The following is an 18,626-nucleotide window of genomic DNA, read 5'->3' as shown; positions in this document are numbered from 1 at the left end:
TTTTGAAGGAAAGCAGACATTGTCCGTGATTTTTTCTGCTTTTTAAAAACCCCTAGTTTTTGACCCAAAAAAAGATTTTGACGGAAAATATTTGTCCAACCCTTTTAATGAGCTTTAGTGCCTTTTAGCACTAGCTGGTGCTGAGAACCAGTGATAAAGGTGACTTGAAAAGAAGTTTTCTCAAAACTGGGTTTGTGCCGAGATGCGGAAGGTTTTTAAATGTTTATTTTTCCCAGGGCTGCCGGGGGGAACTGGGGGGGGGGGAAGTGGGGCCGCAGGGGCCCCCGCGAGAATATAGTATTCTACAGTATTGCAACTTTTTTTTATGGAAGGGGCCCCCAAAATTGCTTTGCCCTAGGCCCCCTGAATCCTCTGGGAGGCCCTGCTCAGAGAGAGCCACAGGGATCTTTTCTATCAAGCTCCCATAACAGCAGTGACAGGGTGACATGCTCTAGCAAAGCAGTGGGATGACGTTGCCCGTGCAGAGACCTGACGTGGTGGCCGATGATGTAGGATGTGGCAAGGTGATGCCCGGACAACGTGCCTGGGATTCTTTTTCCCTTGGAACAGCCCCAACTAAGCCTTCCCTGGGGATTTCCGACAAAGACTACAGGTCCCGGCATGCCCTGCGGCGCGCCCGCCCGCCCAGCGCAAGGTACATTGGGGCATGTAGGCCCTGCGGATGCTCCTTGCATGGGCGAAGTAGGTGGCGCCATTTGCTTCCTCCTCTCCCCTGCGGGCGGAAGCGCTGGCAGTCCCTGGCCCCCTGCCTCGCCCCGCCCTGCTCCCTGCGCTCAGTGGTGCTCCCGCGGTCTCGGGGAAGATGGCGCTGGAGGCGCGGCGGATGGAGCAGGATGCGGAGGACGGGGAGATCTCGGACTCGGACTCCGACATGCCGGCCAGTGTCTCGGCCAGGGGCCCCGCGCAGGTGAGGGGAGGCCCCCGGGGGCTCGGCCGCCTCCGTAGCAGGGACCCCGCCGCGGCTCCTGACCCAGCCCCGGCTTCCCGCCACTGCTGCTGCCTTAGGCCGGGCCTTAGGGCGGGAGACTCCCGCGCAGCGCTGGGGGAGCCCGAGAGAACGCGTCGCCCCGAGGAAATGCCCCGTGCCTGGCCCCTGGCCTGCCGGAACGGCGCTGAGATGCTGCCGGGATGAGGCCTGGAGAGATGGGTTGGGAACAGCCCCCTTGAGAAACCGTCTCCCCTCACCCTCCCAGCCCCCGGCACATCTCCAGTGCGGCGCTGGTGTGTTGCATACTGAGCCTGTGTCTCTGGCTGGGGGGATTGGGGGGGAGGGGGAAGCTGTTGTTGCTGTGCTTTGTTGTGGGGAGGAGGTTGGGAGATGAGCAGTGGGATTTGTTGTTAGGTATTGCTGGGTGTTTCTCTTCGGAAGAGACATTGAATGAGCCTAGTTAGTGTTTTTTATCAGATAGGTAGGTACTGTTGTCCCGTGAAACATGAGTAACCCCACCCGTTTGTCTAATTGCTTTTCCTCTACCCCCGTCTTCCAGCGCACGGGTTGTTGGTTTTTAATGGTTAGTTGTGTTGTACATAAGAATGGCCGTACTGGGTCAGACCAAAGATCCATCCAGCCCAGTATCCTGTCTACTGACAGTGGCCAATGCCAGGTGCCCCAGAAGGAGTGAACCTAACAGGTAATGATCAAGTGATTGTCTCCTGTGGTTTCAGAAACCGAACAGCAACTGAAAACGTTTCAAAAGGACATGTCATGACAGTAATTACTTCTTTCTGAATTTAAAGCTATGTCTCTTTTGTGTTTAATTAAGCCTTTACCTGCTGAAGAGACTGCACTTAATTGGTTTTCAAACTTTTTTTTAGTAAATACTGATTTTCATGTGTATATTATCCAATCATATGAGAAATATATGGTGGTAGGAGTGCAGAAAAGCACTGAATAAGATAATATAGTCTTGAGATGTGCACCAGGAAAGGAGCATGTAAACTACAGATGCATTTTTAATGCATAGAGCTATGCTCGCCATGTTTTTCCAAAAGCAGTTATATATTTCATACAGTGGTAAGACAAGCTGAAGAGTCTTCACTTCTGTTGCTTTATGCCAGAAAATAATTCAGGAATGCCATCAGGTTACTGGAAGAGTGTGTGGGTTAAAGAGAGGAATGTAGTCATCTAAAATTGAGGGGACAAAATATTATTTTTAAAATTATCTTGTTTTTTTAGGAGCTCTTGTTTTCATTTTTGAAAGAACTGGAATTATCGGTAAAGAATGCTAAGTTTACAATGTTAGCAACAGTATGTCTTGTGGTTTGTCTGTAACTAGGAGCAAGAACTAGGTTATATTATCTATTCTTTACAGATATCTTGTGTAACCTTGAACATCTCAGTTTACCCATCTGAAATGGAGAATCATCAATGGGTATTCTGAATGAGACTTGGTGTCAGTAGGGTGCTTTGAAGTCCTTTGATGAAAGTTCTAGTTAAAAATAAAGTATATCTAGTCTAGTTTGTTTTAAAATTATTCTCACATATGAATCAGAGTAAATTAGTCTATTAGTGAGTCTAATTGTAATCAAATCATCAAGGTAGCTTTCCTTTTTAAAAATACTAATTGAATTAATACAAAATGACTTTGCCATTTCAGAAACCACATGATGGCAACAGTTCAACCAAACCTTTCCAGAGCACCATTTCACCCTGTGCACCAAGTGTTCCTTATCGAACAACCAATGGTGTGGACTCAAGTGATGAGAGCTTCTCTGATTCAGATGATGACGCTTCTGTGTGGAAACGGAAACGACAAAAATGTTTTAACCTCCCTCCTGTTAAACCAGAGCCTTTTCAGTTTGGCCAGAAGCAAACTGTCCTCGGGGGTAAGAAGATCAACAATATTTGGGGTGCAGTGCTTCAGGAACAAAATCAGGATGCAGTGGCTACTGAACTTGGAATTTTAGGAATGGAGGGTAATATTGACAAGAGTAGGCAGTCTGAGACTTACAATTACTTATTGGCTAAAAAGCTGATGAAAGAAACTGACCAAGATGTGGAGATATTAAATAAAGAGCTAGATGAATACATGCAGGATGACAAAAAACCAGTGTCAAAGGAGGAAGAAAATGGACAAGGACTTCTCAAACGGAAACGGCCTGTCAAGGACAGACTGGGTGAAAGACTAGAAATGAATTATAAAGGGATGTATGAGATTACTGAAGAAGATTCTGAGGAAAAAGTGGCAGATGAAATTTCTTATCGGTGAGATCTTATGTTTCTTAATCCATTAGGTTATGTGAAAGTTACTGAAGGGAAGAATAAGACTGTGTTCTTTTGACTGTTTTAGGTGGCCATGTTAAATTATGAGATAAGGGTTTGAATGGCTTGTTCAGGTTCCCAGAATCCTGAAACCTAAATGCAGTATTATTGGTGGGGCTGGTAGCACCACTTTTTAGTAAGGTTGCCCAACACTTCCCATTATAAGACCCTGTTTTCAGTTGGTTAAAATTTGTCAAAGTAATAAACAGTTCAGCTTGAATTTTCCATGCAAGGTGTCAACCTGAGGCTAAATTTTTTTTTTTATTTTTTTTGAAAACTTCAGCCAAAAGTGTTCAGCCATTTCTGAGAATAAAGCTAGGGAAAAAATACCTTTTGCCCATGTTGAAAAATTGTGGAAACCTTTTAATTAAAAAGCTCTAGTGCCTCCTCCCACATATGCTTCAGAGCAGGTACTTGACATTTGCCATGGGGAGTGGCATTTGTTTCAGACATATGCCTTTTGCCATCCTTGGGAAAACCTGCCCAAATTTGATTAAGTTACAACTCTTTGAAAAATTGCAGTTCACAAATGCTCAGTACAGACTTAAATTTTAGTAGCTAAATGCCTTCAAAGATTCTGTCTGCACTGGGCATGCTCCAGCCCAGGATTGAGCAGGACTTTTCCTGCGGTTGCCACTCTGGGCTTCTGTGAGCTGTGCCTATGCCAGGTCCAACATATGATCTGAGAGCTGGGAACCTGTCTCTCCTGTGCTCTGAAGAATTAATACCTGCTGGTCCCAGGCAGCGTGGAGGAGGAAGCCATCTGATTTGAATGTAACTGAGGCTGGAGGCTAGTGAGGACTGGCTGAGCAATGAGATTGGGAGCCAGAGATAATGGTAGGGGGAGACTGGGACTGAGAACCTCTTGTGGGGGGACAGAGGGGAGATACCTCTGGTGAGAAGCCTTGGTGGGTGGCAATGTGAGGGCAGCTGGAGGTCAGGGTGGCAAAAGAGAAAAATCAAATGAGGATGCCAAGAGGAGGGAACTCAGACTGGGATGAGAAACCTGATGAGTAAAGACTGTAACTGGCTTGGTGAAGAAAATCGAACTGTGGTGAGGCGCAAGGGATGGGGAAAAGACAGGATTGGGACAGAGTGGAAGGGGTCAAGCATAGGGGACAAGCTGTTACTGCTCTGTTACTCCCTTAACTCAAGTGGCAGAGGTCTGTGCTGTGGACACTGCTGATGAACATTGTGGGTGTCAATATAATGCCATATGGTGGAATTTCTGTTTTTTTTTTCAGTTTGCCTTTTTTAAAACCTAGGCAATTACACAAAAACTGTTAGAAGAATATTAAATTTGTTAATTCATGCACTCAGAAAATAGTGTCAATGCCAATACCACGGTTACTTGTGCAACTTTATTTCAGGCCCCATTCTATGTATGCATCATAATACAGTCTTTAATTACATGACAACATGCTATTTTTCCCTTAGTGGGCACTGTCCATCCCGTGCACTGAATGAGGCAGGTGTCCTGGGGGGGGGGAGGGGAGAAGTAGTATGTGATTATGTAATTAAAAACGGTATTATGCATACAAAATTGCACAGACAGTCTTAATTCTGGCATTTCCTAACTTTTGAGTGTTTGACTTTGCTAACTTAACAACATTCTTTTAAGGTTTTGGTGTGTAATAGTAGATAGTTTGCATAAACTTACCATTGTGGAAAGTAACAAAAACCAAAAATGTACACTAATTATTCCCATTGCCTGTTCTTACTAAATATCTTCTGTTCTTCTGAATTTTGAAAAATTATAGTACAGTAAAATGAATTCTAGTTAACTACAGATGTGTAGAGTCCCCAGTTTGGAATTTTATGGCTTTATGAGTAATATCAATTTGTGTCATTACATTTTGTGAAGTTACACTAAAATATGCTGAAAGACTGTTTTCCTTCATTTACATGTTTAATACCTGTCTTTGTAGGAATTGTCATTCTGAATCAAATCAGTGTAGAAATGCTAGTTATCCGCCAGCCTCCCAAGTAGCTGGGATTACAGGCACGCCACCATGCCTGACGACACAAACCCTTAATTAAAAAAATAAAATATAAACTATAGGCCTGAACTACTTCATTGTCTCTTAAAAAGAAAACTGGATTTGAAAGGACACCATCATTTTGATCATATTTGTCTAAAAACTGCATCTATTTAGTTACAAAGAATTTAAGATAACCGTATGTGAACTTTGTTCATGTGACAGCACTCCATGTACTGTCAGTTTCATGGTTTTTCATGCATAGTTAGTAAGCTGTGATGCTGCAACTACATGTGCATGGGCAAATGCTTGCTGAAAAGACCTTACAAACATCAGTAGGGAGGAAATAAAGCCTTACAAAAATATTTAAAGATATTTAAAAACAAAACAGGGCATGTTATTTAAAGATTGAGCTATCAGAAGTACAATATTTTGAAATCAGTTTAAAAAATTGAGTTGACAGTACAGATATTTAAAGAGAAAATCTACATGTATCTTTAGTTTTGGGTAACTAATGCTTATCTCCTACAAACAGTAGCATTTATAACATTACTCATTTGAGTAGTCCTATTGAAGTCATATGTTTAATTTTACTCAGGTGAGAAATCCTATTAACTGGGGGTGGCGGGTTGCTTTTTTAGGCTTCGAGAACCAAAGAAAGATTTGATAGCCCGAATAGTGAAAATAATTGGAAATAAGAAAGCCATTGAACTGCTTATGGAAACAGCTGAAGTGGAACAAAATGGCGGACTCTTCATAATGGTAAGAAGAACTATTTTTTGCAATCGATCTTCATACTAAATACTGTTGCAGAGCTTTCACGCCTAATAAATTTTCTCAAATTCCCTGCATTAACTCTCAGTCCTCACCATGGCCGTCATTCCCATCCCTTTTCCATTTGATCCATGAAAACAAAAGTAAACCTTTAAATAGATCATGCTTACATATAAATAGACTTGGCAAATTCAGTTTTTATTTTTATAATTTTGACTTTATTTTTAGGCTTTTTTTTTTTTTGGTTTTCTTTCAGTTGTGGGAAATTATGGAGGCGTTAGACCATGGAGGTGGGGGAGATGTCAGACAATAATTATTTAGATATTGAGTTAAAAAAATTAGCATTATAACAGTTAAAACACAAATTGTCAACATCACATTTCAAGATGTACAAAGTAAATACCCTTAAATCAAACTACTAAGTTCTCAAGCAACATTTTTCTTTCTTTGCCTATCTGTAAATTTCAGTTATCATCAATGGAGATATTTTTTCGTGGGTTTATGCGTGCAAAATGAAATAGACGTTTCCATCATTTACAGATAAAAATCTAATCCTTCAAAGCCTACATATGAAGTGTAATCAGGCTTTAGACTGAACACTGCATTGAAATAAATGGAGGTGAGCAGGGTGGAATTGATTTAATCATTAGTCAGGAAGACTTGATTTAATCATGGATTTCTACATAAAAGTGCATTCTTGTTGGTTGATATAACCTTAATACACATTCTTCACAACTCAGAGATAGACGTAAGTTTCATTTTTAGAAGGTACACACTACATTTTTTTTAAATGATTTCATAGAATCCTAGAATATCAGGGTTGGAAGGGACCTCAGGAGATCTAGTCCAAACCCCTGCTCAAAGCAAGATCAATCCCCAGACAGATTTTTGCCCCAAATCCCTAAATGGCCCCCTCAAGAATTGAACTCTCAATCTTGGGTTTATTATTTTGAAAACTTTTCAGATTCTTTTTACAGCTATATCAGAAAATGAATGATCGTTTGTTTACTTCATTTACCAAGGGTAATTGAAGCAGATAGTTTACCTCCCAATGATTTCATAAATATCATTAATATTTGGAGGATTTTCTTGCCATGCTGTATTAGCAGGAGAACATCACCAGATAGACATTAACGTTATGTATTCTGGATTTTTTTTCTTCAACAGCAAACATATAACATTTTAACAAAACAGGCATATGAATTTTTGAATTTTAACATTCAAGTTTTTTAAAATCAGGTTTTTGTTCAAATTGTTTTTAACTAAAATAGTTAAATGAAATATTTTAAAAAATTAAATCGGCTAGGTCAGCCAGGTCAACATGAGAAATTTAAAATATTGGCTTCTGCAGCTAACTCAGTCATCTTCACCTTCAGTTTCCTGTTCGTTCATAATCTGGAAAAGAAAAACAAGCTTTCCTGCTTTTTCAGGTCCTAAACTATTTCTCATTTTGGAATGAATTAGTTCAAAGGAAGAAAATATTCTTTCTATACCAGCAGAAGAAGCTACTGCCGTTAAAAGCGAGATTATCAATTCAACAGTCTCTGAATTCAAGTGCTTAAGTGACTTCCTCCAGTTCACTGGTGTGACTTTCTTTAAAACATCATCAGCAAACATATATTTCTTGAATGGTTCACCCTTAGCTCTGAAGTTTCATAGTTGGCATTATGGAGGGATGATTGCTGGATGTCCATGTCATAGCCAACTCTTCTTCAGCAGTTAAGGTTTGACCCTGGTACTAAGTATTGAGAATATTTGCAAGAAAATGAGCTGGAGATAATGCTTGTCCCATTCGTTTTTTTTAATGCTTGTAATTTAACTGTCATTGCCTATTTCTCTTTTTAAGATCTCACTCAGTTCCTTCCAAATTTCAACAGCGTCAGCAATAAAAATAGCAATAAAATAGCTATTTCCCTGCATTTTGTTGAAGTCTACAGAAATAGGCTTCAGGGTATTCAGCATATGTTCAACATTTCTCTTAAGCCCAATGTTGAGAACTTTGGCTGACAGTACTATCTATTTTTTCACTATTTTGTTCACACACTGTCATCAGATTAGGCCAGTTCTTTATAATAGCGCTCAAAACAGTCCACTACTGAGTTCCATCGCACATCTTTTTTCAGAGCAGCTGCTACAAAGTGGATGTTACGGAAGTATTTTGCAGTTTTAACAACATTAGCCTTTATTTCTGGAACACTGAAGTCTTTGGCTAGGAGGTGCATCAAATGAGCACTGCAACTGTATGTTGTTAGCTTGGGCTCTATTCACTCCTAAATAATTTCTTCTCGTCTTGGATACATTTGCAGCATTGTCTGTGACCAAGCTGCGTACTAGACATTCAAATTTTTTTTCACAGTTCTAGCTTTTACTGCTACTCCTTGTAAGTATTCTGCTGTTTGTGAATTTCCTGATGTATCAATTGTTTCTGTAAGGAAGACATTCCCTTCTTCTGTTGTCACACAAGCACATACAACTGTATCATTGTCGACATTGTTCCACCCATCAAGATTCAGGTTAACAATTTCACCCTAGACCTTTTGCACACTGCTCAATTTCTCTTTCATACACTTTATTCAGCAATTTGCCTGCAACATCTGCTCTGTTGGGTGGACTATATCCTAGTCTTAATGACTGAACCATGTTAATGAAGTATGGGTTCTCAATCATACAGAAAGGAGAGTTTGTTGCATAAACAAACTGGGCAATTTTTTTTATCAATTACCTCTTTTTGTAATCTGCTGGTTCTTATCACAAACTTATCTGTGATTGTTTCTGGGTGACGGAGACTTTTTTTTTCCTTTTTGCTACAGGCGATATACTGTGGCTATGTGACATACATGATGTGACTGAAACACTATCATTGGCAGATAATTTTGAAACAGTAGAAAATGATGGTGATCTTGAAGGTGGATAGTCTTCAGAATCCTGTATGTTGAGGATGGATTCTCCTAAACAAAATAAGTCAATGCAGTTATTTAATAATTATTACCATACTGCTCATTTAGTATTGCTCATTGCATTCACTGACCCTCAGTACTACTTTAAAGGTGAAATTGTAGAAGGAAGATCTGCCTATTTCAGCTATTTATTTTTTATCACAACTGCATCTAAAACGATAATAGCATAGAGTAACAACTATATTTTTTGCTCAAACATGAGAATTGAAGAATGGTTCAGAAGGAAGACAGGCAGTCCTTAAGAAAGAAGTATGAAATAAAAAAGTTTACCAACCTGAAGATTCTGTATGTTCAGATATGTTCTTTTCATCATCTTCAACGCAGCTTCCTCCTGAGAAGGAACACGTCTCGTGATGATGTTTCTTTCGGGCAACCAGGCCTTGTATTTCTTTGTTGCACTGTTTGCATTTTGCACGCATGCCTTTCTTACCCACAGGTAGAGGAACTTCATTAAAATATTCCCAAACTGGGTCTCTTTTACAGCCTGCTGCCATAATAGGTTTTCCCTTCTAGTGAGAGATGGTAGATCTCAAATCAATGAAGTCTACACTCAAAAAGACCTCAAGACTTCTGGAATATGCTGCTCAAACTGTTTCACTTTTGTTTCTACTGCCTTATCACAGTTATCTCCAGATTTCTCCTTGTCCAGCTCTATTCCGCCCCAACAATCTTGTATTCATTGAACTTTTTGAAACTTTGCACTTTTAGAGAGAGGTGACGGATTGACTCTGTGTACACACATTTGCAGAGGGACAATAGGGTTGAGATCTATTATTTTTCACCTCTGTCTATTATTTATTTCTTTAAAAACATTTTTGCTGTTAACAAGCGTGTTATCTCTGGAGACACAAATCCACAGTTTGAGAACTGCAATACTAAGCATCTCTGATGGTATCTTCTAGACTGAGCCCCGTTTGGTAGATAAAAAGATTAACCTAAATAATCTATACAGAAGCCCCTGGAGCCTCATAAGATTGGGTCCCTAATCCATGAACTATTGGAACTTGTTTACAAAACTTTCCTGAAACATTACATGAATATATTGTCTCACACTATAGAAATAGAATTTATAATCCCTGTTCCATGATGAGATATCTTTGAGCTCTAATGTATCTCAAAACTATTTTTAGATAGGTTTTTTCTCAAAAAGCATTTTATCAAAAAAATACAATTTAAATAAAAAAACATCACTTTTATTTAAAAAAAAAATTGATTTTTATCCACCCTGGAGGTGAGAGAGTTCACATCGCCGAGCTATAGTTTCAGGCAGTCAGCAGACTCAGGAAGACACTACTGGGATGTTGTCTTCACAAACATGAGGGCTAGTAACTTTTTATAATGAAAGCTTTAGATTACTCCTGGGGGAATTCTGTGCCAAAAAATTAACAATTCTGCACACAATATTTTAAAATTCTGCAAAAATCTGCATATTTTATTTGTCAAAATAACACAATATAATCTTGCCAGTTTCAGTTATTTTGGTAATTTATTTCAAAATACCTTTCAGCTAGTATAACTGTAACAATACAGACAAAAAAAAATTGAGGAAATGTGTTTTTTGACAAATAGATTCCTTTATAGGCATATTAAAACAGAACTTTGAGTAATTCATTTTAACTATAATAGAGAAACATGTTTCCCGCACCTCTCAGTGCAAAGGCTTGGAGGAGTCAGGGCTAACGAAGGAGCTGAGGGAGAGGGAAGGAGTCTGAGTGTGAACCTGGAAGATTGTTGAATGTGGGTGAGAGTAGTATGGAACTGTTACTTTTTGGGGGGAGGAGGGATTATTAGGGAGTTGGGGAGCCTCTCCCATGTAGACCCTGGCTGACCGAGCCTCTTATTCAGCCAGGCATATTTGCCCCTGTCCCTGTGTGTCTGCACCTCATGTGGCTCTGAAGCCCCCCACTGCTCCCCATTCAGCCTCTGGCTCAATGCCATCACCCCACTAGCTCCTGATCCTGCATCCCATTCTGTCCCTTCCCACTAGCCCTTCTGAACCCTAATCTGTGACCCCCGTAGCAGCCCCATGTACACCACTCTGCCTCCTAACCTGGCTCCACAGGCAGGCTGCTGTGATGAAAGCTGCTGGCTACTAGCTGTTATTGCTAGTCACCTGCTGTTTTGGCACTACAGCAGCCTCTGGTGGGCAAAATGTGGAACTGCAGCATTTCTTGGGCAGAATGTATTTTCTGCGGGGGAGGGAGGGGATTCTGCACTGGACATGAATTCTGTGTGTGTGCAGTGGCACAGACTTCCCACAGGAGTATTAGATTCTGCAGTATCTGAGTCTACTACATAGGCCATGTAAATACATTAAGCAGGTTTGGTGTTAGATAGCACTGGCCTACATAAACGTTTAATCAGCATAAAACTAGATGTCAAGATGATAGGCTCAACATATGACTTAAGCTTACTCCCAAGTACAAATTTCTGAATGTAGTTTCAGTAATTCTTCCCTGCTTTGCTGCCTACATTTTTGTAGTAAAGGGAAGGAATCTTGTAAATTTCACTTTACAGTCCCATAGCAGCTACAGACTTGCAGCTTGTTTGCATGCCTGTGATGAGAGGAGTCACAGATGACTGATTTGTTGGGTAGAGACCCTGCTAAGTATAGGCTTTCTTATTGGTTGGGGGCTATTAAAGTTTGTAAAACAACTGAGCTTTGGGAAGAGCATAAAATATGCATAAGTTACTTTAATCATATATTTCCAGCAACCATTCTTGATAATGAGACGTAATCCATTTGTATCTGAAGATTCCAGCTAATGAACTAGACTTCTCTTAGGAAGAGATGCTACCTTAAAGGTTTAATGCATGTGCCAGCTCAAATGAAAAGAAAGGATGTAACTCCTAACAATACTTACCCCTCATACTCTTCAGACAATGAATTATTTTGTGCATGTGCCACAGAAGTATTTTTGGCAACACCTAAAGAACATCTCGTAGTTGCTGTTAGTTTCTATGTTAGGCTTTTATGCACAGAGTGATAAGTGTATATTGTGTATGTAGTTATTTTTCTTAAAATGATTAAAGGTAAATGCACTAAAACCAAATTTCAGTATTAGTATTGACATTTGGGTTGTTCCTGTTGATTTTTTTTTTTTAAATTGGCCTCTTTAATGATGTAGTATTTAGGTGTTTGAACAGTATAAAGCAGGGGTTGGCAACGTTCGGCACGCGGCTCGCCAGGATAAGCACCCTGGCAGGCCGGGCCAATTTTATTTACCTGCTGACGCGGCAGGTTCGGCCGATCGCAGCCGCCACTGGCTGCGGTTCGCCGTCCCGGGCCAATGAGGGGGGCGAGAAGCCGCGGCCAGCACATCGCTCACCTGCGCCGCTTCCCGCGGCTTCTTGCCGCCCCCATTGGCCCGGGACGGCGAACCGCGGCCAGTGGGGCCGCAATTGGCCGAACTTGCCACGTCAGCAGGTAAATAAACTGGCCCGGCCTGCTAGGGTGCTTACCCTGGTGAGCCGCATGCTGAATGTTGCTGACCCTTGGTATAAAGGAAAGATTTATTCTATTATTGTTAGCAATATATTAAATGTCCATCATTTTCAGGTCTCTTAATGTTTGGCTCCATTCATGCTTTAATATGACACCATTGCTACAGGCCGCTGTTAATGTTACATCAACTACTGAACCAGGGCCATCCTTAGGCATACGCAGCTGCGTAGGGCACCATGAAATTTGGGGCATCAAATTGCCCAAAATTTCATGGTGCCCTAGGCAACTGCGTGCTGCATACGCAGCAGCACCAGCCCTATCCCTCGGCCAGCCTGCCCTGCAAGGGGCAGGGCCGTCCCTAGGGGGGTGTGGGTCCCCGGACAACTCCCTCCGCCCTGCCTCTTACCCTTCCCCCCTGCTCTGCCCCCGGCCCGCCCCCATTCCACCTCTTCCTCCAGTGACCCCGCAGTCACCAGCAGCATCGGGAAGTGGAGTAACCCGGCCCCAGCCTGCTCTACTCCACCAGCCGCCAGCTGCAGCACTCCACGTCCCGCCGCCGCTGAATGCGGGGTCACTGGGGGAAGAGGTGGAATGGGGGCGGAGCAGGGGGGAAGGGTAAGAGGCAGGGCAGAGGGAATTGTCCGGGGCCCCAGCCCGCTCGCTTCCCTTGCCCCAGCCCTAGCCATGTCACTCAGATTGGAGAAAGGACTCGCTGCCGCTGCTGCCAGTGAGTGGGGGATCCCTTCCCCCGAGCAACACCGTTTGGGTCGGAGCGAGGGAAGCGTAGCGGGCTGCTCCCGGCCCTCTGCTAATTCCCCGGGCCACGCTGGGCCTGTGGAGCCCCCAAAAGTGTCCCCCCACAGCTCCTGCCTCCCAGACCCGCAGGGGGGCTGCGTAGGGCACCCAAATGGCTAGGGACAGCCCTGCACTGAACTCAACTGGAGCACAGAACTACTGTGCAGGGAGGGAGGTTTCAGAAGTGTTTTTAACATCTATCATACCTCTTGAGACAAAAATGCTAACTCAGCTAAAATTAAGTATTTGAGTTGTTAAGTAAAAGGACACTACAGGACCTAATAAGTGAGATTTTAGATAGTAATGTGATGAAGTAACTGCTCACATTGAAAGGATCTGAATATCTAATTTCTTAGGGTAAGTCTTCACTTACCGGAGGGTCCGGCCGCAGGCAATCGATGTTCTGGGATCGATTTATCGTGTCTGGTTAAGACGCGATAAATCGATCCCGGAAGTGCTCGCCGTCGACGCCGGTACTCCAGCTCGGCGAGAGGAGTACGCGGCATCGACGGGGGAGCCTCCCTGCCGCATCTGGACCCGCGGTAAGTTCGGACTAAGGTACTACGTTATTAACGTAGCTGAATTAACGTAGCTGAATTTGCGTACCTTAGTCCGAAGTGGGGGGTTAGTGGGGACCAGGCCTTAAACTGTTGTTGTCTTTGAAAAATATAAGTAGTTATGACAGAACTTAGAATCCTATGAGTTAAATTATCATATAAGAACTGCCTGCTGCTCCCTCCTCTCCACCTCACAGACTTATATGAATAGTTTGACATTTAACACCCACCCATGAAATATGATTACCACACTATGGACCATCCTTCATTCATTATCGAAAAGTCATCTCCCACCTCTATTAGGCCCATGATGCCATCCTCCATCACCTACTTGTTAAATTTTCAAACAAGCATCTTCATGCTTTTTCCCAGGCTGCCCCTCACACTTGGAGAAGCTCCCTGAAAACATCTGCAAAACTAACTCATTATCCATCTTAAAACTCTCCTTTGCTCTGGGGCCTACAAAAAACTCGGCAATGGCTAAGTTGCTGGTGTACTGAGGCCACTGCCTATCATGCTTCCAAATATTGTTTCATTGTTTCCTTGTACTCCCCTGTCTGTATGCATCAGACTGGGAGCGGTTGGGTCATTACAAAACCTAAACCTAATTTCCCCCTTACTGTTACTCACACCTTCTTGTCAACTGTCTGAAATGGGCCACTCTCATTACCACTTCAAAAGTTATTTTTCCTCCCTTGGTATCCTGCTGTTAATTGAATTGTCTGGTTAGACTGACCTTACACTTGGTAAGACAACTCCCATCCTTTCGTGCATTTATACCTGCTCCTGTATTTTCCACTCCATGCATCTGATGAAGTGGGTTCTAGCCCGTGAAAGCTTATGTCCAAATAAATTTGTTAGTCTCTAAGGTGCCACAAGGACTCCTCATTGTTTTTATCAGTTGTCTTGTGTCTTATGTTTAGATTGCAAGCACTTTGGGGAAGGAATTTTTTTCTCTCCTGTGTTTGTACAGCACCAAGCACATTGGGGTCTGGTTCATGATTGCGACAGCTAGATGCTACGGTAATACAAATTAATAATAATCATAATACCTGAATAGGTGAATTGATAGCTGGTGTGATCTGATATACCAATTCTTGCCTCTTGACTGGTGCTTAAAGCTTTAAATGAGATTTTTTAAAAAAAATCTCTAACTCACCTATCCAATTATACAGTGTCCTATAGGTCCATTGGCCACTTTTGGTAGATGAAGCTCAAAAAAAACCCTCTTCAGGGTTGGAACTGTTTTTGTAATATGCTTGTGCAGCACCTAGCACAGTTGGGCCTGCGTCTCTGGATGCTACCTCAGTACAGCACCTAGCTTGTAGGGTCATAGTACTTAACGGGGGCTCCTTGGCACTACCACAATAGTATTTTTATTATTTATATTTTGTAAAGAAAAGAGTTGCTCAAATAAAAATTAAGGGGAATTTTAGATTTCTTAAATGACAATTATTTTGAATCTGTTTTAGACTTGCCATTATGAATAATTTATTTTTCCCTTATGCAGAATGGTAGCAGAAGAAGAACGCCAGGAGGAGTTTATTTAAATCTGCTGAAGAATACACCTAGCATTACTGGAGAGCAAATCAAGGTAAACATGTTAGATTGTAAATTATTATGACTAAAGTAAATTAAAATCCTTCTTTGAAGAACTAATAATTTTGAGTGATTTTTTTAAAGGGAGGAGGGTTAAACTAATATGAAAATGTTCATTGTGACAATCTGTAACTGCACACACACAAAAATGTTAAAAAGACAAGGCCCCAAAAGTTGGGGAATGCCAGTCTCCTTGATTCAGCTGCTTACAGTGTGTATGTGTAATGACTAGGGATCTATTTAAATTGCAGAGAAATTGCACATTTTTTGTGGGTTGGTCATGGCATAAATAGCAAGTTTTGCAGATGTGTTCATACAGTATATGTACCAAAATACTGTAGTGTACTACTGTTACATTTGTAAGTGGCCCCGAGGTTCTCGAAGTTTTTTTGCTGGGACCCCTTTTGAAAATATTACAGGCTGTGACAATCTGCCCCCCTTCCAAAAAAGCGATCCTCGTGCCCCATACCATACCACACTTGTGCACTGATGCTGGCAGCGGCACTGCCTTCAGAGCTGGGCACCTGGTCAGCAGCCACTGCTCTCCAACCACCCAGCTCTGAAGGCAGTGCTGCTGCCACTGCCAGCAGCAGCACAGAAGGGTGGCAATGCCATGGACCCCCACCTACAATAGTTGGGCTATTCCTTATAAATAGCTCAGTTACCATTTCTATACTTTTCTAATATGTCTTTAAAGATTGAATTTGGGTCACTTAGCCTGCTAGCTGCTCAACCCTTTCTGGATTAGTGGCAGTCTTATTATTTTAAAGATTAAAGCCAATAATATTAATGGCTAGGTACGTGTAGGGCTTTCACTTGTTTTTTGTTTTTTTTTTTTCCTTAGCAATTATAAGGCAAACACTTGCATAATCAGCATATTAAATAAATATTTTCTTCTTCAAGGAAATCTTCTATGTTGAAAACCAGAAGGAGTATGAAAACAAAAAAGCTGCTAAGAAGAGGAGAATACAGGTTCTAGGAAAGAAGATGAAACAAGCTATTAAAGGGCTCAACCTTCAAGAGTATGATGATGCATCTCGAGAAACTTTTGCTAGTGACACAAATGAGGCCCTGGCTTCTTTGGATGATTTACAGGAAGGACATGGTGAAACAAAGCTGGATCCGGAGGATGCCATTGAAATTGATAATGCTCATGATCTGGAGATCTTTTAGTCATTAATGGACTGGATACGTAGAAGAACTAAATCTCTGACATATTAAATCAGCCTTTTATATTATACTTCTGTGTACTTGTTTTAATAAATTGCACAAGTAAATATGATTGGAAACACTTGTATTTTGGAGAGGACTTGATATAATTTAGCTAAATGTAAGTGCTTGGTAGAGATGTTACCTGTCCTATTTTATCAGTCTGGTCATTGTGTCCTTCAGAAGATGTTAAAATGTTTTAGATAATTCTCTGTCTTATAAAATCTGTTGCTGATGATTTTCGCTTAGTTGGCAAATTTGGGAATAAACTCAGGGCTAGTGTTTAAACAAAAAAACATAATTCATCTGTCAAAGCTAAAAAGTCATACTCAAGCAGGCGCTGCTCCTAAGTCTAATGGGTGGGGAAAAGCATTTTGCTAATATAAAATACATATTCGTATTAAAGGTCCTATATTTTTAATATGGCAAAATACTGAGAAATATTACTTTTTTATAGGACTAAAAGTCCTGTAAAACCTTCTCTGGTGGGTTTGCTCAAAGGCAACTAGGTTACTGCGGTCTTCAGTCTCTTGGGTAACAACCTATTTTCTCAAACTAATCAATGGTGGATAGTACATTAGGCATAACTTTATAAAAGGCTCTGGTCCCTCCCATTTCTTATGATGATGAACTGAACTAGCTATCTTTTTTGTATACAATTTTGCAATATTGGACATAAGTAATTCAAACCATTGCTCTGAACTTTTATTGATCATGACTGATCTTTTTGCTGAATAGGTCAGATGCTAATTTGAGATTCCCTTAAAGGATTTGTCTGCTCCATATTCTGTATGCATGCAGAAACAAAAGTGTTAGGTTGAGTTTTTTGCATGATTTCTACCTTTACAATATTCAGAGAATGTGTACAGAGATTTGAGCACAGGAGTGTGTCAGGAATTTGAGTTCTAATCCCATCTGTCACCTTGCCTTCTGTTTCATTTTTTTTCCCATTTCTAAATGGGGATAATACCTACCAAGCTCACAAAGGAGTTGTGAGGGCTACTTAGTTAATGCTGGTAAAGCACTTTGAAGATGGTACTTGATATAAGTGCTGAGCATTCTCTTTGGGATATAGCAGAAGAACTTGTGTGTGCTAGATTGTTCATGCAGCACAAACATCTGACATCTTAATGTTACTTAGAGTTGAGTGTTCTATGAATGGAACACATTAGTTTTCAGTTTAAAATGTTTCCAAAACAAAAAGCCTAATCCTGTAACTTTTGCCCATCCAAAACTTCCATTAATTTCAGGACAATACAAGAGCAATAGAAAAACAATATACAGTAGCATCCATGTGCAATTCTGTTTAATATGGTGAAATTCAACACATTCCAAAATATCTGAAGCTTAGGAAAAAAATCTATAGGAAGAGTATCCATAAAGTTGATCATCCTCCAACAGTAGTGATTTGTGACAGTATTTTGTATCTACTGAAAAGGTGTGGCTGTTCTCAATTATTTAATTTTTAAAAGAATGAGAAATTTAGCATCCTCAGGGCTTCTGTTCTCTGTTGCCACACTTTTCTGTTTAGATTTATAGATCCCATATTAGCAAAAAGTGAGTTTAGTGGCTGTATACCATACCCAAAATTATATGAACTTTTACCAACCATAATAGTGAAGTAGGAAAAAGATGAATTGAGTACTTTTAAAATCACTTAGAAAAACATTAGCCTGACCTATAGCAAATAGCATAAAGACACTGCATTTGTGAGATCTACCTAGGAGAAGAGTGGTGAAATTTCCCATATTTGGCTCAGTTTATGGCTGTAGAGTGCAAAAAATAAAGATTACAGCTTTAAAATTGTTTTTGGTGCTTCTGGTGAGGTTTCTTAATTTTTTTGAGATATTAACTGTGCACAAAGCAATATGACCATATGTACAAACAGATTAGAATGCAATTTTTTTTACTACTGAAAAAAACACCTGGACCAGGTATTAATATGGGGATGAGCTATCTTCCCTACTGTAGCTTTAAACTAATATTTATTACCTATCAATTTGTGCTCAGACAAAGCTTAATTTGTAA

The 18,626-nt window shown here is 40.9% G+C and overlaps 1 protein-coding gene across 1 annotated transcript; it reads left to right on the top strand.

Annotated features, from left to right (window-relative positions):
* Positions 1 to 749: 749 nt before the first annotated feature.
* On the top strand, positions 750 to 18,404 carry PHAX (phosphorylated adaptor for RNA export). The gene is made up of 5 exons (XM_054032988.1): positions 750 to 928; positions 2,619 to 3,226; positions 5,904 to 6,024; positions 15,301 to 15,384; positions 16,293 to 18,404. The coding sequence occupies exons 1-5, from the start codon at positions 824 to 826 to the stop codon at positions 16,560 to 16,562; spliced, it is 1,188 nt and encodes a 395-aa protein (XP_053888963.1). The 5' UTR covers positions 750 to 823; the 3' UTR covers positions 16,563 to 18,404.
* The last annotated feature ends 222 nt before the right edge of the window (positions 18,405 to 18,626 follow it).

The sequence above is a fragment of the Malaclemys terrapin genome, chromosome 6 (assembly GCF_027887155.1).
Source record: "Malaclemys terrapin pileata isolate rMalTer1 chromosome 6, rMalTer1.hap1, whole genome shotgun sequence".
In the NCBI taxonomy this organism is placed as follows: domain Eukaryota; kingdom Metazoa; phylum Chordata; order Testudines; family Emydidae; genus Malaclemys; species Malaclemys terrapin.
This window is presented reverse-complemented; position numbering and strand designations above follow the sequence as displayed.